This window comes from Mycotypha africana (genome assembly GCF_025528875.1).
Source record: "Mycotypha africana strain NRRL 2978 chromosome Unknown BDF20scaffold_7, whole genome shotgun sequence".
Taxonomy (NCBI): Eukaryota; Fungi; Mucoromycota; class Mucoromycetes; order Mucorales; family Mycotyphaceae; genus Mycotypha; species Mycotypha africana.
The window spans coordinates 65,847-90,383 of record NW_026515731.1 but is presented as its reverse complement, the minus strand read 5'-3'; the positions used below and the strand labels follow the sequence as shown (position 1 = coordinate 90,383).

General features: G+C 40.6%; 12 protein-coding genes across 12 annotated transcripts; 7 read left to right on the top strand and 5 right to left on the bottom strand.

Annotated features, from left to right (window-relative positions):
* Nucleotides 1-389: 389 nt before the first annotated feature.
* On the bottom strand, nt 390-2,702 carry BDF20DRAFT_943179 (armadillo-type protein; the record flags this gene model as incomplete). The annotated part of the gene is made up of 4 exons (XM_053084817.1): nt 390-1,062; nt 1,132-1,527; nt 1,783-1,893; nt 1,959-2,702. 4 exons carry the CDS (start codon nt 2,700-2,702, stop codon nt 664-666), a joined length of 1,650 nt encoding a protein of 549 aa, XP_052934538.1. The 3' UTR covers nt 390-663.
* Nucleotides 2,703-3,297: 595 nt separating this feature from the next.
* BDF20DRAFT_822490 (armadillo-type protein) lies at nt 3,298-4,424 on the bottom strand (the record flags this gene model as incomplete). Its single annotated transcript, XM_053077703.1, has 5 exons — nt 3,298-3,455; nt 3,534-3,870; nt 3,905-3,977; nt 4,078-4,178; nt 4,293-4,424. The coding sequence occupies 5 exons, from the start codon at nt 4,422-4,424 to the stop codon at nt 3,298-3,300; spliced, it is 801 nt and encodes a 266-aa protein (XP_052934537.1).
* Nucleotides 4,425-4,441: 17 nt separating this feature from the next.
* Nucleotides 4,442-6,044, bottom strand: BDF20DRAFT_876711 (cytochrome c/c1 heme lyase-domain-containing protein). Its single transcript, XM_053081378.1, has 4 exons — nt 5,144-6,044; nt 4,984-5,070; nt 4,648-4,886; nt 4,442-4,538 (listed from the first exon to the last, which is right to left on the bottom strand). The coding sequence occupies exons 1-3, from the start codon at nt 5,911-5,913 to the stop codon at nt 4,649-4,651; spliced, it is 1,095 nt and encodes a 364-aa protein (XP_052934536.1). The 5' UTR covers nt 5,914-6,044; the 3' UTR covers nt 4,442-4,538; nt 4,648.
* Nucleotides 6,045-7,368: 1,324 nt separating this feature from the next.
* BDF20DRAFT_876706 (uncharacterized protein) lies at nt 7,369-7,688 on the bottom strand. The gene has a single exon (XM_053081377.1). It carries the CDS (start codon nt 7,620-7,622, stop codon nt 7,404-7,406), a length of 219 nt encoding a protein of 72 aa, XP_052934535.1. The 5' UTR covers nt 7,623-7,688; the 3' UTR covers nt 7,369-7,403.
* Nucleotides 7,689-9,105: 1,417 nt separating this feature from the next.
* On the top strand, nt 9,106-9,523 carry BDF20DRAFT_822917 (uncharacterized protein; the record flags this gene model as incomplete). Its single annotated transcript, XM_053077751.1, has 2 exons — nt 9,106-9,318; nt 9,422-9,523. Coding segments are annotated over 2 exons (315 nt in total), but the record flags the coding sequence as incomplete, so codon positions are not given.
* On the top strand, nt 9,413-11,544 carry BDF20DRAFT_584319 (uncharacterized protein). The gene has a single exon (XM_053075807.1). It carries the CDS (start codon nt 9,887-9,889, stop codon nt 11,300-11,302), a length of 1,416 nt encoding a protein of 471 aa, XP_052934533.1. The 5' UTR covers nt 9,413-9,886; the 3' UTR covers nt 11,303-11,544.
* A 1,201-nt stretch (nt 11,545-12,745) lies between these two features.
* On the top strand, nt 12,746-14,077 carry BDF20DRAFT_876701 (uncharacterized protein). Its single transcript, XM_053081376.1, has one exon. The coding sequence runs from the start codon at nt 13,092-13,094 to the stop codon at nt 13,677-13,679; it is 588 nt and encodes a 195-aa protein (XP_052934532.1). The 5' UTR covers nt 12,746-13,091; the 3' UTR covers nt 13,680-14,077.
* Nucleotides 14,043-14,807, top strand: BDF20DRAFT_876700 (uncharacterized protein). The gene has a single exon (XM_053081375.1). The coding sequence runs from the start codon at nt 14,247-14,249 to the stop codon at nt 14,505-14,507; it is 261 nt and encodes an 86-aa protein (XP_052934531.1). The 5' UTR covers nt 14,043-14,246; the 3' UTR covers nt 14,508-14,807.
* An 813-nt stretch (nt 14,808-15,620) lies between these two features.
* On the top strand, nt 15,621-17,577 carry BDF20DRAFT_836489 (major facilitator superfamily domain-containing protein; the record flags this gene model as incomplete). Its single annotated transcript, XM_053078961.1, has 5 exons — nt 15,621-15,780; nt 15,850-16,119; nt 16,161-16,231; nt 16,302-16,947; nt 17,063-17,577. The coding sequence occupies 5 exons, from the start codon at nt 15,621-15,623 to the stop codon at nt 17,575-17,577; spliced, it is 1,662 nt and encodes a 553-aa protein (XP_052934530.1).
* Nucleotides 17,578-18,425: 848 nt separating this feature from the next.
* Nucleotides 18,426-19,545, top strand: BDF20DRAFT_836488 (uncharacterized protein; the record flags this gene model as incomplete). The annotated part of the gene is made up of 2 exons (XM_053078960.1): nt 18,426-19,047; nt 19,202-19,545. 2 exons carry the CDS (start codon nt 18,426-18,428, stop codon nt 19,543-19,545), a joined length of 966 nt encoding a protein of 321 aa, XP_052934529.1.
* A 187-nt stretch (nt 19,546-19,732) lies between these two features.
* Nucleotides 19,733-20,660, bottom strand: BDF20DRAFT_823089 (uncharacterized protein; the record flags this gene model as incomplete). Its single annotated transcript, XM_053077770.1, has 4 exons — nt 19,733-19,997; nt 20,135-20,342; nt 20,424-20,529; nt 20,604-20,660. 4 exons carry the CDS (start codon nt 20,658-20,660, stop codon nt 19,733-19,735), a joined length of 636 nt encoding a protein of 211 aa, XP_052934528.1.
* A 681-nt stretch (nt 20,661-21,341) lies between these two features.
* Nucleotides 21,342-23,084, top strand: BDF20DRAFT_584143 (uncharacterized protein). Its single transcript, XM_053075806.1, has 3 exons — nt 21,342-21,489; nt 21,570-21,770; nt 21,839-23,084. The coding sequence occupies exons 1-3, from the start codon at nt 21,402-21,404 to the stop codon at nt 22,858-22,860; spliced, it is 1,311 nt and encodes a 436-aa protein (XP_052934527.1). The 5' UTR covers nt 21,342-21,401; the 3' UTR covers nt 22,861-23,084.
* Nucleotides 23,085-24,537: the final 1,453 nt, after the last annotated feature.

Here is a 24,537-nt window from a genome sequence, read left to right as displayed (position 1 = left end):
ATGAAAAGAGAATGTCATCCCGTAAAAGTAAACAAAGTCGGAACTGTACAACAACATAAGGTAGGTTAAAAAATCAAAGTCATACGTGCGCCGACATTCGTCCGTTCGGGGCTTTCAGGCCTTTGAGAAACCCATACCACTGTTGTCATTGTGCATAATTCCATCCCCCGGTGCGAATCTAGAACCGAGACGCTTTCTCAAAATAGAACGATTGATAATAGAACAAACACGTGAAAAAAAAAGAGGCTGGTTTTTTTGTTTTTTTTGTATTTCTATGGAACACAGTTTACATTGGAGCAGCATGAAACAGACGGCTCACTTGATGGACGATAGAAGGGTCAATCTGAGGTAATCGCTCTACCACTTGCGGCTGACTCATGGCGTTTTTTATCATTGCCAGCAAGTGGACGTGATAAAGAGAATCATTTTCTACAAGCTAACCAATAAAACGGACACCATAAGAAAAAAGATGCTTACTCTTTTCAAAGGAGGGGAAGCGCGCAACTTACTTGTTTCTTTCTAAGCGTTTCTTGACATGCTTCTACTTCATTGATATCCATCTCTTCCTCTGACACAAGCGCTGCAGCATGATCGCTAAATGGACAAACAAGGGTGTGAGAGAAGGGTTACGCATCTAGGGGTTGGTCAACTCAATAGGCAGCTCTACCTGTCAAAGCCAGCATCCATCCACACCGCCATGATATTGGGTAACTTGTTCATCACTACTGCCTTCACAACATCATCACCACTACTATGGCTACTACTCGAGGACAGTAACAAATGGGTCAATCCTACACAGGCAACCCTCTTTTTCTGTGCATCTAAATAATCCAACTTGTAAAAAAAAAAAAAAAAAACCATCAGCTTTTTTTTTCCCTTTTTTTTTTTTTTTTCCATTAAGAGAAAACTAACATTGTCCAACCATCTATCCAATACCCTACTGATCACCTCGTCTTGTGGCTGCTGTGGTTGAGTTTTTGTTTGAAGGATGCGCATCACAAAGTTGGCATCCAAAAAAGCCAATCTTGCAAATACATTCATATACGTTGCCATGGCTTGACTCTTTAAAGATGAATAAATACCTATTTTTTTTTATTTTTTTTTTTTTTTGGTGTGTTTTTTTCTTTTTACCTTGTCCTCTTTCATTAACAATTCAAGTATATTGGTCAATACATCCGAGTCGACAAGGGCTTGACCATAGACCGACAACGGTGCACTCTGAAGCACAAGATCCAGCGTATGCGATACATAATGAGCCACAGGACCCCTCGTCGTATCCTTCACCTTGGAAGCCAGCTTCTCAAACAAGATGGGTTGATATGGCGGGGCTAATGTGGAGGACGGGTCGAGCAAGAGGTAACTTTCTATCACCTTGAGCACTTTACGAAGGTTTTCAGTGTCATAATCTAAAAGCGCTAGAGCCGGTGGATAGTAAAGCGACATGAATTCAGGGCTGTTCATCGGTGCGGTCTGTAAAAGCGTCCACCAGAGGTCCAAAGCATCTTCTAACAAATAAACATGGGCTTCCTAGTAAGAAGGTGGCGAAAAAAAACAGCCAACATCAGTTTCTCTCTTTTGGAAAAAAATCTACAAAAAAGACAAACTTACATTGGCAGGGTCAATACAATACTGGACAATAGGAATCAAGACAGGATGTAGCTGAACAGACATTTCTTTCACAGTCTAACAAACAAACAAACAAACAAACATAAACCGATGGAGATGTCAACGAAGCGTTTTTGAGAAAGAGAGAAGAAAAAAAAAAAGGCCGACACAACTTACAGCGACAACATGTCGAAATGTATCTATCAAGGAGGATAAGAGTAAAGGCTCCCTTGTGGGTTGCCAACAAGGGAGTAACATTTGAATGATATCCGAGGCAAACGGTAAAATCTAGCAAGAAAAGTGAGTGGCATGAGCGTCAAGCCAAAAGAATAAGCCAACCTGGGGTTCCTTACCTCGGTTCCTGTTCTCATAAGGATGGCTTTCACATCCGTGACCAGTGACAGAACGGTCTCTGGCGCTTCCGCTTGAGAAAGCAGGTGGAGTAGGTGGGTCAGGGTCGAACCCAGATAGGGCAGAAACAGCTGGATATCAAATTCCCAGTTATCGACGGCTTGCGTCAATGCATGCGCTGCGGTGAGCTGCACCACCCGCTGTTGACCTTGTTGTTCTTGTTCTTTTTCTTCTGAAGGGGGCGCCGCCATCCATTGGAGCAACACATCAAAGGCTACTTTACGACACTCTTCGCTGATCGATTCCGACGCCCATTTTCCTAGCGTCCAAGCGATACGTCTCTTGATCATGGGAGGAGGGCCGGCGGGACGGTCAAGGTCTTTGACCAGATAGGTCATGACAAACCGTTCAAAATCAAAATGGCCATACAGGGTTTTGACACCCAGTCCAATCGCACTATAAACAGCCTCTTTGAAAAAAAAGGCTTGTGGGTCCTGTCGGTCAAGCACGACCGCTTGATCGACGAAATGCAAAAGAAGAGGCAAGAGAAGGTCGCGGTAGTGATAAAGTAAGGTCGTGAACGTCTTTTCAGCACACGGCCTCAACTCAAATTCCCACTGATCGGCCTCTGCCTCCGTCAGCCATCCTTCAGGGTCCTCTTGCCATTGTTCAATGTCCTCGGATGTCAGTATCAAGTAGTGACGGATCAAGCATTCGGTACACGACGTCACAAAGCTGGCTGTCATCCATTGTTGCTGCAGTCGCTGCTTGGCTTCACTGAAAAACGATTTTTCATGCTCGGACAGAGACAACAGGTCCTCGGAGGGTGCTTCTCCTTCTTTATCAAAAAACAGGCAGGTCAACGTGGCATGCAACAAAAGCATCCCTTGTAAAAGAAACGCCTCCTCCCATTCAGAAGCTGGAGAAGCGGCCGATGGGTGGATCGTCTGACATCTCGCTGCTCTTGTGGCTCCTTCTTGCAGTAACTGAGTCCAATAATAGTCCAGCAGAGGGATCCAAGCTGGACATAACACGCAGGAGAATGGATGCAACGATTGTACAGCCAAATACAAGGCTCCCACATCCTCAATGACTTTTTGGATCGACTGTCCAACAGGCTGTGTCGGACGACATCTTTTCACTAATAGATTGGAAAAAGACCGGTTTGCAGGGTGAGGACCCTTCTTCCTTTTGATTCTACTTGTCCTTGTTTTACCTTCAACACGGGGCTTACTTACAGTGATCTCTCCATTGTTGTAAATGTTGCAAACTTATCTCTATGAAACGCTAACGATTTCAATGACCAAAAAGAAACGCGTCAATGCCATGACTCACACACCTCTACGGGGAGGGGGTTGTCTCTCTCTCTCTCACCTTGGGTTCTTCATAACTTTGTATATCTTTTACGCCCCTGGATAAAAGCGTTTTTAGACACTGAAGACATAGACTGACAATCTCCAATTCCACCACAAGTGCCTGCTCTGTTCCTGCTGCTGCTGCTGTAGCTGGATTCGTCGTCGTCGTCGTCGTCGTTGTCATCGTCGTCGTCAAGAAGGAAGATAATGTTGCCATGGAACGATCCACATACGCGACATACACTTGCGCCACTGTCTGGAACATGGTAGGCACAATGTCGGCAAATTGTTGACGTCCCAATACCAGTCGTCGTGAAGCCAGTTCGAGCAAGACTTCATTCCAGATTTCCAAGATACGATAATGCACAAGACGTGCATAGTCTTGTTGATGGAAATCCACGGTTTGAATCGATTGAATCAACGTCGGAAATAATTCTGGCCATGTTTGAGGATAGTCTAACCTCGCTATCTTGGCAATGATGGCTGCATTCTGCGCAGTAAGCTTTTTTTTTTTTTTTTTTTTTTTTTTCGAAACAAAACAAACAAATGAATATCTTGCCTTCCTACAATGAAAACAACTCGTTGCTTTTTACTTTTTTACTAGGTTCATCCACCGATTGAAGTAAACGTTCTCGAATCATGTTTTTTTCCTCAGGTGATATGGGACTAGGATCAACATAAGGTATATATGAGCTGTGTGTGTCTCTTGTCTCTTGTCTCATGGAGGCGCTTGCCATCTTTTATATATATTTTTTTTTTACTTTACTTTTTTGCTGATCTTCTCCAAAATCGATCAATGCCATTCTTCAAATAAATGCCACAAAGCATTCGAACTGCCTCATCCATCGAACGATCACAAAAGATATCCTTTTCATTGCCAACAATAAATATAATTGACGAAACAAAAGGGTAAGTTTTCCATGCGATGACCATGGAGTTCAAATAAAACATGTTCAAAAAGGGGCCCCCCCTCTTCCTTACTTGGAGAGTAATGAAAAAGTTGGGTGAATTTTCCCATTGCTTAAGAAGAGCTTCTGCTTGCTTTATACGGTGTTGGTCTTGAGATACAATCTCTATCAAGACTTGCAGCAATTGTGATTTTGCATTACTCATTACTTTTGGACAATCGAAAAAAAAAAGGGCAAGATAAAAAAGAAAAAAAAATGGGTTGCATCGAATTTAACTCCACACAAACAACAAACAGAAATTTGACAGGTTTCATAGGTGCTTTTTTTTTTTTTTTTCAATGGAAAAAGATGAAAATGAGGGATATACAGTGACATACATATTAGAATGGTTAAATATACATTGGACAAAAAAAAAAAAAAACAAGCACCTCATCCTTTACTGCTGTCGTTGGCTGGAGAAGGGAACCATTGATTCCATTTCATTTTGGCGGCCTCTTTAAATCGTAGCATCACACTGGGCATATCATCTAATGCTGGACGCACATCCAAATGAAAAACGGGGACACCTGGCACTTCCTCAGGTGCTTCGTAATAATCAATCACATATCTTCTTTCTTGATCGCAGCGTTTGATATACCAATCATGTCGGTCAAACGGTCTGGGTACACTATATCAAGAAAAAAGCCCATTGCGAGGTTAGCATTCCCGTGGCTGTTTCTCCAGGTGTGGACCCCCTTCTCCACCTTTTTTTGTTTTGAACTTACCCCCAGAATGAATGCCATCTTGCCTTGGGTGATACTTCTTTGGGTCGTCCTTGGAATTTGGCCAAATAAGGATCCTCGGCACAATCACTTGAATACAAAAAGATAGAGTCGTGTCAAAAGAAGGCCTTTTTTTTGGGGGCGTTGATAAGGGTTCACTTACCATTTGAACTTGGATTCCCATTTCAAGACTTCCTGCCACGCTTCTTCATTCAAGAAATTGTGGATATCCACCATAGTCTCAATTTCTTCTTCAGGTGTTTCCCATCCCTTTCTCTTGAGAGCGTTATAGAATTGCTGAGGACTCGGGTATTCCCATTTCGCAGCTGTATCGTCTCCTTTTGCTTTTGGAATGGAGGAAATGACTCTTTCTGTAGGCAAACGGATCGTCTGCTCGTTATGCGCGGATTGAGACAAGTGGGAGGGCATCATGTTGAGTAAATTGATGGCCTCTTCATTGTTATGCATAGGGCATCCCGGTGGAATGGTGGGGGTCTTTTGGGTGGGTTGCTGCTGTGCTTCACGTTCCTTGGAAGGCATGGGACAATAAGGACCGTCTGCTTCTGGCATGGAGGTGGTAGGTCTTTCTTTTGTCGTGTGGCTGTCATTCTTATTGTGCATAGGACAACCTTCAGGTGGGTTACTTGTAGTATCGTCTTTGGCCATGGTGAGTGCTGTTATGGCTAAAAAAGAAAAAGAAAGCAGAACGGTGGGTGGGATGTGGGGGAAGAGGGCGGGGGTGAGCGGGAAAGGCTTTTTTTTTTTTTCTTTTTTTTTTTTGCGGGTTCTTTTTGCCCTGGTCTGGAAAAGAAAAAAACCGAGAAAAAACTCCATTTTCCGCCATGATAGCTCTTTCCCTTTTCTTCTGTTGATTAGCCTACCACTCACCCCACCCCCTTTACCAAACTGCAGTCTATCACTTGGACAAAACATAGAGATGGATCATGTCGATTAATCAACCCAATTTGTTGAAAGAGAATCTGAATGAAAGGAGAGCAGAGGGAGATCATTCAGAACGATTTTATCTCTCTCTTTTTTTTTTTTTTCAGAACGGTATCTTTATTTCATTAAAGAACATATTGGAACAATTTTTTTTTTTTCCTGTAAAATGAAGAAATGGCTGAGCAAGAAAAAAAAAAAAAAAAAAAAAAAAGCCCTGGATTTCAGGGTTTCTCTCAACCCGTCGTCATTTCTTTTAAGGAGAACAATCATGATTCATGATAAGACAGAATCTCTTTTTTCTGTAACAAAGAGTAAATGCTTTCTGACAGTTTATCTGCGCGAGAAAAACTATAAATGCATTTTGTTCTGTTGTTAGTATAGCATCCATGAATTGTGTTAAAAGCGATGGAAGCTTTTTCAAAAAGCCTGATAGAAATTACATCACGTTCAACGGTAATCACAAAAAAGTCGCAAAGCCGATGAGTGTCACCATGAACAGAAAGGGAAAGAAAATGGGCTATTCTATTTCTGTGCTACAGCCATCTATTTCTTTGCCCACTCGTCATTGCTGCTGCTGCGTAAAGGGAAAAAAGGAATGACATCTGTGGTTTCAAATGGAGGGGGGGGGGAGGAGGTAGGCGAGTTTTCGTTGTAGTATTATCAGCAGCAACGGCATCGTATTAGCAGTAGCAGTAAAACCACATTGCACGTGCAAAAAGACCCATTTTTTTTTTTCATCATGATTGGGAAAAGAAGGGGCGATGAATACCCGCGCGCGCGCGCGCAAGAGAGAGAGACACTCGCGTCCGCGGGTTAAAAAGGAGGGTCATTCTCACCGAGATGGCCAAAAATCAAAGGAGTTGGGATCGAGTGAGGCCCTTTTTTTTTCTTTTACGAAATCGAGAAATTTAAACACGTTGATCCTCTAGCATGGGTCTATCGTTGCTCCGTGCTAGTCTTGAAGGAAAAAACAGTATTCTCATAGAGACCACTCACGATGTAGGATGTACACATCAGAAATGCAACATGTTTGCTGTGTAGAAGCTTCACGGGTAGCCAATGACTACATATGAAAAAAGAAAAGCAAGAAACGCGCTTTTATTTATTATTTTTTTTGGTGGGTGTTTGAAAGTGCTGTTGATGGAAAAGCTTTTACCATCTTTTGTCATTGTTCAGTTACTATAATTAGCGCTTTCAAGAACCAAGCTGAGTCCTTTTGGTACTTTTTGTCTTGTTGTCTATGGAAAGAGGGTGGGTTTTAGAGCACGGCATGAAAGAGTCAATCTTTTTTAAAATACGCTCTTCCACATGTGCTTGTACAGTTTATAGCTCTTTTAGCGGTTTTTTCTTTTTGGGGGTTGTCAAGAGTTACTATTCTTAACTCTCATGTAGTGACAAAGAGCTTATCTATCTGTGTTTTGTTTAATTTGGCCTAGAGCTTTCCTTTTTTTTTTCTTTTTTTTTTTGATTAGAGTGCTGATTTAGGCACAGTGGGACCATGTACATGATGCGCCTTTATTGCTTACATACATCAAGCTTTTCTCGTAAAAAAAGATATCTATTTCTTTTTGACTGTATGGATGGCCGATACATTCCATTACTAAAAGTGAGACCCCAGAAGATTCTATATATACATTATAAATATAGATGCACATTTTTTGTTTCTTTTCACCAAGATGCGAGAGATACTCACTGTACATGTCAATAGAACATGTGTAAGCTTGACCAAAATAAGAACCTGGAAATTTAAAAAAAAAAAAAAAAAAAAACCAAAAAAAAACCAGGCATTGAAACATAAACAGGGTTGCATCAGCAGCACCAGATACCAACCCATCCTTTCTTCCAATGCCTTGCCCAGACAGAAAGAGTAGTAGTTATCAGCACTGTGAATATGACTACCACTCAATTTTCGTTAATGATTCTTTGATTCGCGGATGATGAAACATGAGCTCATATCAAAATTACCCCTTAAAAAAGTAATTTGCTCGAAACAGAATTAATCTATCTAGAAAGTCAGGGCAGGCGGGAAATGAAAGTTCCGATTAAAAGAAACAGTAAAAAAGAGGCTTTTTTTTTATAATTTTCGATCTCTGAGTGTTCTGTTACAAATCTTTTTTCTTTTTTTTTTTTTATGGTTGTACAAAAAATCGATCATTGCTTTCATACCATTGTTGTCAAACACAAAAAATAGAGTGTTGCGATTGACTTTTTTTCTTTTTTTTTTTTGATGTTTAAAAATCAAGGGTTTTAATAACATATATATATATATCCTGCGCACATCGAGATAGATATATAGACTAAAAAGAATAAATGAAAAAAAGGGAGCCTTTTTTTTTTTTTTTTTTTTTTTTTTTTTGCGCGTAAATGCACAATGTGATAATCAATTTGACATCAGAAAAAAAAAATCCAGGTATGTGCGTGCATGCATGCATTTTCTTAGTCCAAAGTGGGGAATTTTTTTTTTTAAGGTTTAATTTCTTTTTTTTTTTTTTTTTTTTTCGAGTGAACACAAGTAAAACTTGATCGTTTTTATCTGACAACAAAAATTGTGTTTCTCTGTTTTCCCCCCCTTTTTTTTTTTTTTTTTTTTTTTTCTCCTTAATGCCTTCAATAGATAATAATGTCTGAAGCTGATTGACTTTCAAATTTGTTATATAAAGAGTAGTGTGTTTTCCCTTTCTTTTTCAACTCTTTTCTCTTTTGTCAAACAGAAGATATCCCGCGATCATAAACAAATACCTTAAAGTAGTTGCAAGTTTTTATTTATTCTATACCCTATTTAATTCCTTATCCTTTTTGCATTTTTTTTTGTTTGACAACATTTTGTGTGTATTTTGAATGAACACAACCAATAATAACAACACACCGACTACTCTTGCTGCTAGCACAAATACTACTGCTACTACTACTCTTGACAACAAAATTAGTAATAACAACAATCAAAAGTCAATAACAACAACAGCAACACGTTACTGCTTTCAACCTTATACTATGCCACAACAACAACAACAACAACAATTTCCTATCATCCATGAAAACCATTTGTCAACAAAATCAAATGAACAACAGCAACATAAAAGTATCATTCATCATAATAACAACAATAACAAATCAAAGCCTTCTGAATTGAAATTTAAAATCGAATCTGTCGGTATTCAACCTGAAGAAGACGATGATTTGGATATGTGTCCTGCTAGAACACGTCCCAACTGGCCAAAACAGATTATTCCTTGGTGGACAGCAAGCTATCCTACTGAAAAGCCGCCTTATTCATATGCTACTTTGATCGCACATGCCATCCTTTCCAGTAAAGACGGTAGATTAACACTGAACGACATTTACAATTGGATTGCAAAACATTATCCATCATTTACAGTAGGCAGCGGAGGATGGCAGGTAAATTTTTAATCCTTTGTGGTTTTTTTTTCTTTTTGATTGCCATTTTTTAAACACGCCTTTTTTTTTTTTTTTTTTTCCGCTCCCCCCGCTACAATAACAGAACTCCATTCGTCATAACCTCTCTTTAAATAAGAAATGGTTTTGCAAAATCGACAGAAGACCAACTCAAGCCAATCCTGGTAAAGGTTGTTACTGGACATTACTACCGGGAACAGAGCAAATCTTTATCGATAATCTGACGCAAGAAGGCGGTCATAGTCGAAAACACCACGACATTGGACTGACGACCGAATTATCCGTGGGCCAACGAAGAGGCGCCTGCTATTATCGGAATAACTCTACTGTTCCACCACCACTACCATCCACATCCTCCTCTGTAACACCGAATAACAACGCTACATCCACACATCAACCGCCCATTGTCACGCTATCCTCTTCTACAACTACCACATCTTCCTCTACATCGATAGCCACACCACTCCCTTTACCTCCACCACCACCTCCACCTCCTCTCTCATCTTCCGTACCAACACTTCCACAACAGCAGCAGCTGTCATCGTCGGAAATGCATTTAGTTACACCACCTCTTACTCCAACGAAACCTGATGTAGCCATGCATCATCACTATCTTCACCCTCATTCTTCCTTTTCACAACTGAACACGTCAACAAAGCCTCTCATTCATTCGCCTCTTTATACTAACTTTCGTATGGTAGATAGAGCGCCTAAATGTGCCGACATTAATTACTATCCGACACGAATACCTACAACACAGCAGCACCAGCACCAGCACCAGCAGCAGCCTCATCATCATCCTCATCATCAACATCATCATTCTATCAATATGGATGATAACCAATCGGATAATGACTCTGGTGTCGATGTTGGTAATGAATATCTATTAAGCCAAGGAAGAGATTCCCTCGGGAGTAGCACCACTCTTGTGAATCAAAAATACAATAATAAGCGTCGACGTTTAAATCATCAACAACAACAACAGCAACAACAGGTAAATAACCACGTGGTTGTTCCAACACAGCAACCACCTCCTCCTACCACTGCCGCTACTACATCCACCCTCCTACCCGACACAATTTCCTCTTTTAGCTGTATACCTCCCTCCATGATGAGTACTGTTACAGCACCTTATGAAGTCAATCATTGGGTAGAACAACAGTCTTTATTTTATACCGAACTTCAGCAACAACAACAACAACAACAACAACAATTTTACCATCCTACCTCCACCACGCCATTGAATACCACCACCACCACCACCACCACCGCGTCACCTTCTTGCCCCCTTTTACTTGATCATACACCCACCGCTGCCACAAATACGACAGCGACATCCCCATGGGATCAATCTACTACCCCTCATACTGTTCTCACTACCCCTCAATTTGAATCTCAATCCTCACCCATGTGGTTCAATCACACCGGTGGCCATCCCAATACACACCCGGGCATTGCCATGGCGGAACCCCTTATGAAGCAACCTCTGTCATTACAACCTCCTTTTGTTACTACCACCACCATTCATCTTGATCATGACGATGAAGTGACTCAAAAATATCTCCATTTCGAAGAAGACGCGACAAACGATGATATTATGCTCCATTCCTCTTCTACCCATACAAATAATAATCACTTTATGCTTTTCAATAATAATAATAATATTAATAATAATAACAATAATCATACCACTACTCATTCCCAACAGCAGCAGCAACAACAACAACCACAACCACAACCTATGGTGATGAGTGATTACACTTTATACCCAACCACTTACTATTATCCAACATCTACCACCACCACCACTACCACCACCACTACCACCACTGCTGCCGCCACTGTCGATGCCCCTCATATTAATTCAACATTTCATCAACCCTCATTTGTATCTATGCAAGACATTCTCTATACAAACACTACTACTCCTGATCTTCATAATAATACTATTCATACTTCTTCATAATGGTGAATAAAAATAGAAAGGTTAACTTTATTTTATTTTTTTGGTTAAAAAAAACTCAAACCTTTTTTCTGCTAAATTCACGTCCCGCATAAATTTATTTTTCTACCACTTTTTTGAGACAATGTTTCCTAAAAAATGACAAAAAATCCGGCTCCTGTCCCATCCTCCATCATCTTTATCGTTCTAGCGTTCTGTTTTATCGTAAGCAGTCGTAAATGTTAAAAATAGATCTATAGTCATTCCTCTGTTGGATTGAACATTTTATTCATTACTAAACACTACGCGTCTCTTTTTCAATCATTTCAAGAGAACTGATTCCCGATAGTACATTGTTGCCTTTGTAGACTCGCATACATGTAAGAATAGGTTTTTAATTTTTGGTAGGTGAACGGATACATGCAGGCACAGTATCTCTTTTATATCATGTAACTCATTGCTGTAAATAAAAAAAAAAAAGACTATTTCCACGTTGAATGAGTTATCCTCTTTCTTCATCACTTGAAATCTTTGTTGAATGATTGCACGTGAACAAGAAATGAAAAAAAAAAAAAAAGAAACGGCAGTTTTATTCTTATCATTCAATTCCATAATGATGACACTTTTTTCTCAATCTCGTTGAAAATTGTTTGGGCCCGAGTCGAACACGTTGGTATCCGGATAATAATAGCTGCCTTTATGATGGTAGAGTCATTCCTGAAGGAACTGAACCCTTCTTACAACATCCCGCTACTTGCTCACGTATCTTTTGTCACCTTTGACTGTAGAAAGCGGTCTATCATTTTTGCGTCTTTTCTTTGGTGGAACACCCAATAACGGTCATCAACCACTACTTGAAATAGACCTGGACAAAATCCAAATACTATAGTCGTCGCTTGAATGACCTGTCCTTTCACGGTTTTCTAGCATGGATGGGCGTTCTGTTTCTTTTGCCTTTTGAAAAAAGACGTTTTTCTTATTTACTTGTGACATCAACTATGTAACCTAGACAAGACCCATAAATGTAGAGAAAGCTCATGGATGTGATCGCTAGGTTTTTGACCTTTTTTTTTTTTAGAAATTAAAAGAAAAATAAACAGTGGCATTCTTCTATGGTCTCTTTTTTTTTTTGTTGACGAGTAATAGCGCGTTTTATCGAGTCAACGTTCAAATCAAGGAGTAAGCTCCACAAAAAAAAGGCAAAGGACGAAAAAAGAAAAGAAACCTTGACATTTTGCTAGTAGCATCTTCTCTGTATAAAACTTGTCAGCCACAATACATTGGCTAATACAACTCTCTTGATTTGTATTGTATATCTTCTGCAACGGATCTCGAAGGTATTCACGCAAGCAGGCTTAAACTTAGGAAGTAGGTAGATTATGTAAAATGATAACATTTAAAGCCCCGATAAACATGTTGAACAGTGTTTGACTTTCTGAAAAAAAAAAAAGGCTTTTTTTTTTCTACGTTGCTTTTTTCTGCTTTTCAACTTATTCTTTGTTGACACAACTACCAATTGTACTTTTTTTGCAAATGGACAGATATTCAAGAGGATATAGCGATCGTTATAGAGGATATTACGACCGACCACGTTCAGACACATACAGACCAGCTGAAAATTATCGATCAGAAAGAGGAGGCGATTACAGAAGTAGTCGAGATTACTCTTCCCCCAGTCCTCATTATTCTTCCGCTTCTTCTTCTCGATCACCCGCCCATCGTAGTAATAGCAACAGTGCTGGTGGACCACCTCCACCGCCACCCAGCGGTGCCAACGGCGGAGGTAGCAGCAGCCATCGAAGTTCAAGAGACTATGGGTATTCGGATTCGCCGCGACCCAGTTATTATAGTTCAAGGGGCCCACCACCACCGCCTTCCCCACCTTCACGTTCTTCTTCTCGCTCACCTAGACCCTATGGATACTATCACCGTCCACCCTCTGCTGGCTCATCCTATTATCGTCGTTCGCCATCGCCTCGCTCTAGTTCTTCAAGAAGGGATTCCTATGATCGCCATGGTCCTCATCGCCATCCTCCCCCTCGTCATAGACCTTATCCACCGCCTCCTCCGCCACCGCCTCATTACAGAGGATATTATTCACCCTCTTCTTCAAGAAGACACTACGGCAGTGGTTCGTACCCACCACCTCCTCCTCCACCCCATCCTTATGAGGGAAATAGCCGCAATGGAAGTGGATACAACAGTCGAGAGCCTTCGGTGGGTCCGCTTCCTCCATTATCAGCCACTTCACATTTTTCGAGGTCCATCCACGCAACGCCCTCTTCTTCACCAGCGCCTCGTTCACCACGGAATACATCTTTCTCCAATACAACAGATGCAGTTGTCACTTCGAATGCCGCTACATCTGTTCAGCAACCACGCGAACCATCAGCAGCAGTAGCGACATCCTCCCCCACGTCAACGTCACCTCACGCAGCCGCAACTGAAACACAGTCCATGCATCCATCAGATGTAAGCGCAGCGGCTTCAAATAAAGATGTCTTACGAACCGATACAGAGGACGTAGCAATGGAAGAAAGACCTACACAAGTGCCTGAAGATGCAAAAGTAACAGACTTTTCGAGTCATATAAAGCCAACCACAACGGTATCAGCGTCTATGGCAACATCCTCAACAGCAACTACAACTGCAGCAGCAACTGCAGCAGCATCCAGTGCTACAAACGCTGCTAGTTGGGCTGCGCCTATGGCAACGCCACCATCGCCTGCACAGCAACTACCATCCACGACGACAGCTTCTCCTTCTACTACTACTACTACTACTACTACTACTACTACTCCTATCGCTCCTGCTACTGCAACAGGAAAGCCATCTTCACCTCCACCATCCTCCTTTACTACTTCTTCATCCACTTCTGTACCCGCACCATCGACACCTAGCCATACTCATTACCAACCGACCTCGATTGCTGCTACTCATACGAATTCAACTACTTCTACTACTACGAATGCACCTACTCCTCCACCTCCTCCACCTCCCTCGCAAAGACCTTCCTTATCGTACTCATCATCTTCTTCTTATAATAGTCCGAGCAGCTCAACCAGTAGTAGCCGCCCTCCGCCTCCATTGCATCATCATTCTCACCATTCGCACCATCATCATCACCATTCTTCTCGTCATCACAGTGCTTACCCTCCACCACCGCCTCCCCCTTCTCTCCCTTCTCATCCACCGCATCATTACACCAGTCATTATTCTCCCTCTGTAGCACCAAGACCAAGAATCTCGTATGCTCCGGAACACGAAAAAGAAATGGATCGTTACCATGTCGACCATTTAAAATTATGCGAGGAAGAAAACAAAATCGTTTCCATGACGCGAAAAAGCCGGTTTGATCTGGCTTTGGCAAATTGGGAGGCGGAAAAGTTGGATCATCAGTTGTCCTTGGTACAAAAACAATGGGAAGAGAATGGCATGGAAGAGTGGGTATCTTAGATCCATAGCTTACGTAACCTTCATAAGTATCTTGAAAATAAAGCAAAGATGTGTATTTTTTTTCCAAATCAAAGGCGGGGAGCTAACGCTTGGTTAAAAGACGCGGCTGAAGTGTGCTGCGTGTATATAATTAAAATATGGGGACGGGTAGAAAGAAAGAAAACGAATAAATGATGATTATTCAGCAAATGACTTGATGCGGGGGGGGGGGTTGTGCGCGGGGTACCTGATGAATCACTCAAATTATCTGATCCGATCAAACCGTTGTACTGGCTTTTCCAGAAAAGCCTGGACCTAAGGAAATTGGTTTGTTTCAAGGCTGATTCAGCTATTCTTCCATTCGCTCGGGATTTGGATCCATTGAACCAGACAACTTCTGTTACAAATTTTAAACTTTAATACGTAATTAAAAACAAACAAACAACAACCCATACGCACAAGCTACAACAATCCATCTAAAAAAAACCAATCTAGTGTATGACGAGGTCAAGAGCGGGGAGGTAATACCGATCAAGAGCGCGCTCAGTCGGCCGGTTCCCCCCCCCTTATTTTTGGTACACTTTCTTTTTTGGCACTTTGAGGAGCCACCAATTTTTTAAGACAGCTTATGTATTGGTTAGTCTGTCGTCCATTGAATACGGTTTGTCAAGCCCAAAAGTATTGCGAAAAAATTAAAGTAAACTAGCATTTCTAACGAGCGCCGAAAAATCAACGAATGAAAAGCTTTGTGTGTTTGAAAGCGCTCATCGTTAATATGCAGCTTGAACTCAGATCAACCGTGACTTTATCATGATTCTTTTTGTTTATAAAGTCTCTTCCCCACATCAAAAATCGAATATCTTTTCGTGATCCTATCATTTAGATACCCTCCTACTTATCCGTTAACATGACCTCTTTTACAAATTATTTGAAATCAAGGCTTTTATGGAGACCGCCCGTTGAGGCTGATCCTCGTGAATTAAGCAAACGTCATAAACTTGCTATTCTTGTCTGCCTTGCGCTCTGCGGCAGCACAGCTGGTTTCGCCAGTACTATCTATTTTCCAGGTAGAAACGATCTTTCTTGCAGCGACTGAATGTGATGCATTTTGTTAAACCTTATTTTTCTGCTTGCAGGTCTTCCAGCCATCACAGCAGATTTCAATGCTCCTGCCATTGCGACCACTTTAACAGCTGCGTTCTATGTACTATTTATGGGCATGGCACCTGTCGTTTGGGCTGCTTTGTCTGACGCTCTTAGAGTACGTCGCTTTATTTTATTGCTTGCTATCATTATCTTCACTGCGGCAAGTATTGGTGCAGCTTTTGTCAACAATATATGGGGATTGTTAGTACTCCGCATCGTTCAAGCAATTGGTGCATCCAGCGGATTTTCTGTGGGTGGAGGTACATGAAAAAACGACAATTTTTGACATGTTCTGGAATAGTGTGTAACTTTACCAATTTTTATGTCATCCTTTTCTCTTTATCTATTGGATCAAAATTAGGTATCATTGCTGTAAGTTTCCTTCTTCATCATGTCGTTGTGCATTTTTTTTTGTGCTTGCTGCTCACTCTTTTATGGATAGGATTGCTACCCCATTGAAGAGCGCGGTGCCGCTTTCGGCAAGTTTTACTTTGGTGTCTTTATAGGTCCCTTGGTCGGTCCTATTCTGGGAGGATTTTTGATTATGAGTCCCATGAGTTGGAGAGCCACTTTCCTGTTCAGCTTCGCGTTTGGTGCATTTATCATCCTCTGTTTGTTCTTTACGTGTCCCGAAACATTCCGTGATGGTCAAATATGGGATAATCTGAAGCTACCCACCATCTCCATTGTCGATTCTTTCGATCCCAAAGCCTATGGTTTACGTGTTCCGGAAGAGGATTCTCTGCGTAGGAACAGTCGCCACAGTATGGACTCAAACACTATCACCCATGAAGAGAAAAAGGTGGCTGAAGAAGCCGAATATGCTCATGCAAGCAATGATGTCCATTTAAAGAACTCAACTGCCCCTTCCTTCGAACAACCGCAGCATCCACTGGACGCAAAAACAGTGGTAGGCACTGAAAAAAAGATGTTATCAAATCCTTTTGCTGGTGTTACACTTTTGCGACACCCTTTTATTCTCCTGTCTGCTCTAGTTTCTAGCTTTGCTTTCGGCTCCATGTTTACTATAGAGAGTCTGATCCCTGGCTTATTCGAAGAAAACTATGGATTCATCTCATGGCAGACAGGTAAAAATATTTCCATGTACAGTTCTATGTGAGTCTTTTCAACCATGGATGCTGATGATCATACTTTTTCGTTTTCTTTTTTTTTTTTTTTTTTTTTGCTGTTGCTATACTATAGGGCTCAGTTTCCTCGGCGCAGGTGTTGGTAATGTCATTGGTTCTATCTGTCAAAGTGGCCTATCCGATAGGCTCTTGCTTCGTTCCCGTCGACTTCGTGGTGGTGTGGCAGAAGTGGAAGACCGTCTCACACTCAATCTCTGGCCTGCTTCCATTTGCGTCCTGTTCGGTTGCTTACTGTGGGGGTGGAGTATCGAAAGTCGTATGACTTATTGGGCTCCTATTGTGGGATTTGGTATCATGAATTTCGGAATGAATCAATCCATGACCGCCACATCAGCCTATATCGTCGATGCTGTCCCTGGGTCTGCTGCTGCTGCTGCCTCTGCTGCATCTAATCTGTTACGTATGGTCTTTGCATGTGTATTGACCATTATAGCAGAGCCTTTGAACAAAGCAGTAGGACCCGGTTATACCTCTCTCCTGCTGGCCGCATTGAACTTGTTGGGTCTCCTATGTTTGGTCGTCGTGAAAATCTGGGGACCTCAAATGAGAAAATACAGTGGATACGCCTAATTAGAATATATCATACCATCATAAAATAACAATAAGAATCTCAGACTCATTTTTTGCATACATTTTACACATATAATTTTTATAGATATAGCATATCATGTTACAATAATTTTTGTCAATAATATTAAACATTATTTTTTCCCATTCTAGATAACACTGTAATAGTTACTACAATGAAAACACCTTTTTCTTTTTCTACTTATTGTCAGCTTTTGCACCTTTTTGGTTTGCATACGTATTTTGATTTTATTGGTGTATTGCACATCATTTAAACGAAATCTGCTTTAAGGGGCACCGTTTTATTTAAAATAATTTTCTCATTTGAAATAGTATAATAACCGTAAATGGAAAACTGGCGCAACATGAAAAAGTAAATCACATTAACAAGGTTGTGAAGCCTTTGCCAATTTGTAACCATGACAGGAAGTTTATCAAGAAGATCAGCGCAAAGTAAAAAAGAAAAAAAAAGGCACAAGTTCTCCTTTTTAAATACAAAATAAACCGGATGGATGTATAATTAGACAGATTTTTTTAGCAGAGGACAGTTATGTGCAAAACAAGTTTCACAGATGCTTAATGCCAACATTGATCAATATCATAAAAAAATGTTTGGGGTCTATTCGAGGAGCTATGATGATATAACGTGATTGACTTTTCGTGGAACAGATCTGCTTTAAATCAAAATAAACAAGTGCATATGCTTGTTCTTTTTTCTTTCTTTTTTGCAGCTTTCTTTTTCTTTCTCTTCCTGTTCTATTTCGACTGTTTCCAATTAAAACCGATTACACTTCAGTGTCACAATTAGTAGTCAACAAATTAAACAAGCAAAAAGATAGGATTTACGTTTAATGAATATCATATCGATTTTTGATCCAGCTGTTGTTTGCACCTTTGCTGTATCAGTCATCGTCTTTTGCTCATGGTTTACACTGTTCTACAAAAAAGTCGCTCGCACTGAAAGAGAAACGGCTTATTCTTGTGCATTACTCAGCAGCTCTGTTACTTTTACCTGCTCCCTTCCGCTCGTCTATACGCTTCTCACTAATGGCGGTAACCTTTCTGACATCCTCATGTATCGCACTTGGACAGTACTCGCTACAACATTCTTTATGGCCTTTTTGTTCCTGGATTTAATTCTTGGCAGCATCTTTTACCGCAACAAATTAGAATGGTTAACGAGTTGGGTTCACCACATTGTCTATCTCGGTACCTTGACGTGGGCCATCCATCAGCAATATTGCAGTATATTCATCATGATGTGCAGTTTGGAGCTTCCCACATTTCTCTTGGCTTTGGGTTCAGTTCGATCACAGTTCCGTAGAGATTATTTGTTTGCTACAGCTTTTGTGAGTACTCGCATCATCTTTCATGCCTATGCGATAAGATGTGCCTATCGCATGGATGCTTCCTTCAATCCTATTGTGATGGCATTGTCTGCTTTCTTTCCAATTCATTGCTTTTGGTTTTATGGTAAGAGAAATCCACTTTCTTGTTACTATCATTGCTGTTTCCTTCCTCCAACATCACCAATATCTGTACCAATCTCTGCCGTCCCACCCCCCCCCCCCCTTTTTTTTTTTTTTCTTTCAAAAATTCCTGACATTAACATTTTTCTGTTTGATAGGCTTTATCAAGCAACAGATTCGACTTGCTAAACAACGAAAAGCTGGTAATAAAGCAGTCAGTTGTAATAATGAAAAGACGCTCGTTCCTTCAAAACAAAGGTCAGTCACTGCTAGGAAAATCACATCGACTATGCAGAAAGCAACTACCAAAGCCATGACATCCTCGCTAAACAAACTGAATCAATATACCAATATCATTCAACAAAGGAAAGGTATGGCTAGTAATACAGTAACAGGTATACAAACAAGAAGTGCCAGCAGCTATTTAAGGCCGACATCGCCAACTTCTTCATTTCAGCCACAACAACGTCAGCATACATCTCCTCCTGTATCCGTACATTAATACTCATCTTTGCCACCTGCTCGTCTGTCATTAGCACATATATCTCACCTTTTCCCTCAATCATTTGTTTTTTGTTTGTTTATTTAATTTTTTTTTATCATTTAGTTTTTCTTCTTCTATCTGATGATATATCTTTATATATCTAGTCATGAATAAATCCTGTAATGTTCCCTTTTCCAATACAGTTTCATTTCAAGCTTTTATTAGTTGTTGGTGCCATGGGTGCAGGCTGTTGCTTCTTTTTGGTGGCTTGCTTTGTCACAATATTTCTCACTTTAATATACATCTCAGATACAGCAGAAGGTACCTTCGCTTGTCCTGTTGTAGGCGCAAAGACATCATCCACCTTCCGTCCTATCGTATTAAAACATTCTCGACTATTTTCAGACATATAATATCTCATACGTAAGAATTGACCATAGACAAGAATTGAAAGTAAGGTCGATTTGAACCTTAAGAGTCGTTCAATTAAAAAAAAAAAAAAAAAAAAAAAAAAAAAAAGATAAGTTGCTACGCTTATAAAATGATAGCTTGCTTGTTTGGTGTGTAAACATGCATATATTTCCATCCACTGAGCCTTTTTACTTACATAAAAAATCCAAATATTAATCTTGTCATAACGCCATAGATTTCAATTTTGGAAACAAGCTTTATAGAAGTATCATAATGCATGTCCACAAGACGTTTGATCTTTACTTGCAAAGTAGTACGATGTGAAGCAAAGTGCGGAATAATATTGGAATGAGTATATTCCAGAACGTGGAATAATGCATAGATGAAGAAAGGCAGTAAGCTTACTATAAGCATGGATAAACCAGGTTCTAGATTAGATTTTACATTCTAATAGTAATATATTACTGAGTCCTTCCTAGCCATACCTGCAATTCGTCGTTTCGCGAATGTAAAATAGAGTGCAATAATATAATACTGGAAGTTTTCATCGAGAAGCATCTGTTTAAAATACGGTTGCTTGTTGCTGAAAGGCTATTTCAACAACAGATGAATTGAATGTTCTCGGCGTTGATGCCTGTGCTACACTTTCTATCAACATATGTTACCTGATAAGAGTTGAGCAATACAATGCTATATGCTATCAAAGTGCCCACATAAGCCATTCGATAAGAAAGACCCAGCGGTTTATAGACGATTTTCGACATGAAGAATAAGACTGTATTGATGAGTGTCATGGTATGGCCTATAAACCATACAAAATGGAGACTCTACGCGCCAAACACTATTTAATGCATGCAAAAAAAAACCTTGGCTTGATTTAGATTACCCTATAATTATAATTGTTATGAGGAGGCGTGGCTGCTTGCTGTTGCGGTTGCGGTTGCTGCTGTTCTTTTAAAATATCATCAGATGGCGCTTGTATCTTGCTCATAGTCACCTAATTGTTGAAAATGAAGACGAAAATTTCGAAAAAAAAGTTGGAGAAGTGAGAAAAAGAGTGGAGGGTTTCATTCTGTCCTTTTGTTCAACAATTTCAAAAACCTCTGTCTTTTCTAACTTTTTAGCGTCTCCTTTATCAATTTTCCATTTATAGACTGCATCTGCAAAAAAGCTTGTCTCTCTTCCCTTACAAACCATTAAAAAAGCACCCATACACGTGATTTGGACAGCAGCTACAGCTGAAAAGTACCGCTGCGAAATGGCCTTCCATCCGCCAGTAATGCTTGGCAAAAAAAATGATGAAATATGAACTTTTTGAGTTGCTGCATTGGGAGACATTGATGGTTTTCGTTTTCCGATGATTGATTACACAAATCGGTTGACAAAAAATATTTCAATGGAAAAACTAAAAAAGAAAGACACCTTTCTTTTCATAGCTTTTTCAACCACGTACATCTGGCAACATGGACTCTGCATTGCTAGCACAAATTCAAAATGGAAAGAAATTGAAAAAAGCTGTGACAAACGATAGATCCGCTCCTTTGGTGGGCAGTAAGTTCACCTTACAGGCACATTATTGCGCAAGAAAGAACCTTCATAGCAATTAACATCTTTTATGTCATGGGAATCAGATGTCAAACCGTCTGGCCCTCCAACCAGTATGCCAAGACCACCCATCCCTGGCGCGGCTTCTTCCTCAATTGGAATGTCTGCTGCTGCTACTGCTGCTGCACCTGCTGCACCTCCAAGCGGACCCCAATTAGGTGGATTATTTGCCAACGGAATGCCCACACTTCGGAAAACTCGAGGAGCGCATGTGGACACAGGAAGAGGTAAGAATAGACAGTTCGGCTCTTGAATAAACATGCGGAATTTGTTGATTGAACGCTCGATACTGTAGGCTCAGCAGGACCTCCACCACCACCTAGCGCTCCAATTCCACCACCTCCACAAGCGCCACCCTTATCCGCGCGATTTAATACTAAGGCTCCGGATACAAGTCATAGCACAAGCACATTACCGAGAAATTTCAAAGTACCACCTATCCCAGGAAAGGCACCTCCTCCACCACCTCCTCCACCTCCTATGCCGTCTAATCTTTCTAGCTCAGCAAACGCAGCAGCTCCACCAGCCCCACCTCCACCCCCACCAGCCCCGCCAGTATCAGGCATTAACGTAGCACCTGGCGTGTCGCCAAAAACACAAGTAGCATTGGGAACAACCATGTCTGGACGCTCAAGATCAAACAGCTCACCTCAAAGACCCGTTCCACCACCTCCACCCAGAGCTGTTCCTTCGCCACCCGGTAGTCCGCGCCTGGGTGCTGGAGCAAGTGGTGTCTCAGCTGCTGCAGCTAAATTCGGAAGCGGGGGAGCAGTAGCAGCAACAGCGAATAGGTTAGGCGTGCCACCACCTGTACCATCTACAACACAAAATAACTTGACAACTCCATCCGCTATACCAAAAATGCCATCATCTATACCGCCTTCAACAGCAAACGGAGGATCATCATCTCCACCTCCACCTCCACCTCCACCTCCTCCACCACCTCCACCACCAGCTCCTATGATGGGGCAATCATCAGCATTTTCAGCTATACGACAACAGGAAGACCAGCAGCAACAATTACCTTTAGCAACACCACCACGATCTCCTTTGCCTCCACCTCCACCTTCGATAAATAGAAACGTTTCGTCACGTTCCAATATTCCTCCCCCTCCACCACCACCACCCTTTAATGCTATGAATGGAAGTTACCAACAGCAACAAGTTCCTTTAACAGAAGGTAACGGGAAATACAATTTCAGACCACTGACTGAGCTACCCAAACCAAGAACATTCTATAAGAAGCAACATCAATATCCCAGTGGATCAAGTAAAGGAAATTGTTATCCATTGGATTATTCAAAACTTAGAGCATAAAATAAAAATCAATTATCCAATGGGCATATTGTCTTAAGTAGTCAGACATACTTACTCGAATAGCCGATGAGTATTTGCTTGTATGCGTGCAAAGAAGTATGTTTATAATAGGTGCTGATAGTTTTTTCAGAATACAGAAGTTTCGATAAGTTGTTATGAGATAGGAGACCTAGATTAGCGATTAGATATCTCAATGTTCATGACTCTACTCCTCCTTTTTCACTGCATATCTCTAAGAACTCGTGCAGAAGGGAGGCACTAACGATTCTTTTTGTATCCAAAAGTTTTAGGGGGCAAAGGGTGAATGTATGTCAAGGCAACTCCTCCACACGAGAGAGCGAAATAAATTGGGTTGTTCCTGTGAGAATTCCCATTCAATCTTCCTTCTTCTATTTTGAAACGACTTCGAAGGTTTTTCTAATTAACTTTACAGAGTACTGTATGCCTCTGTTCGTCACAATGATTATCTAACAAATCAAGATATGTATCGACTTACTCCTTCGTTAAAACTGTTCATTCATAGTAAAAGAAAAAAACATGAAAATTTACAGCACTATTCATACGATAGCAATTGCTACCATTTTTTTCTACTACTGTCAGACTACACAAGGAGCACCCGTTGCTTCTGGTCCTTCCATTGCCGAAAATCAAATGATTAAACGAGAATTGATACCAACAGCTGTTCAATCGGGTAAAAAACAGTTTGATCAGTTATTCGCTGGTGCTCAAAAAATCAATGAGAAAGTCGAGCCAATGGTTAATTCAATGATCCCCAGTACACAATAACGATAGTACCTATAACAGAAAGTTTGCCTAACTGACAAGATCTGTTCACTTCCGCCATTCAAATCAATGTTCAAGGAATTAAAATATATTCCAATACCAAAACAAAAAGAAAAAAAAGAAAAAATAAGCAACTTTATCTGTCTACCGTAATAAATTTATATAATTGCTGATTGAATCGTCCATAAGCAGCTGCTTGTTTGTTCGTATATTCGCCAATGATGGTGGTATAGATAATAAGGTATTCCTTTCCTAATAGTTGCCCATTAACGTTTTAAAGCAATCAGTCAAATGGCCTCCCAAAAGACTGCACGTAAGACTGACACTAATCTTTGCTTTATTGTGGTGGTGCTTACTTTTTTCATTCTCTATTGACAAGCTTTTTTTTTTTTAAAACAGTAATCACAGAACACAACTTTGAATAATTTCTCGAGAAGTATTCGAATAGCATCTTTTAGGGAGGAAGAAGGGGCAGACATCGTACTGCAAATTTTTGACAAGTCAATTTTACACTGGTCTTGAAGAAAGAGCCTTTTACTGCAAGTTATACACTTGTAAAAATCAGGCCGTCTGAAAACTTACCATAGAAATGAGCAATAAGTGCTACTGTACCCCATTAACAACGAAGCACTTTGTTACGTTCCAAGTAGGATGGGTTTCATTACAAGCTTTTTATTTTATTTCTGTAGTCTAGTTTCCCTACTTTTGTTATATAGAGCTATCACAAGTATATTAATTTTATAATATTGAGAAGAAGGCACAGGCACCAGTAGTTGAAAGACCGTATGATGTAGGGTGATTACCCCCACTATGCTTTAGATAGAGAAGCAAATATGTTTGATATGGTCTTTATGGTCTTTATTACGTTGCATTATATAGTTCTTATAAGAAGAG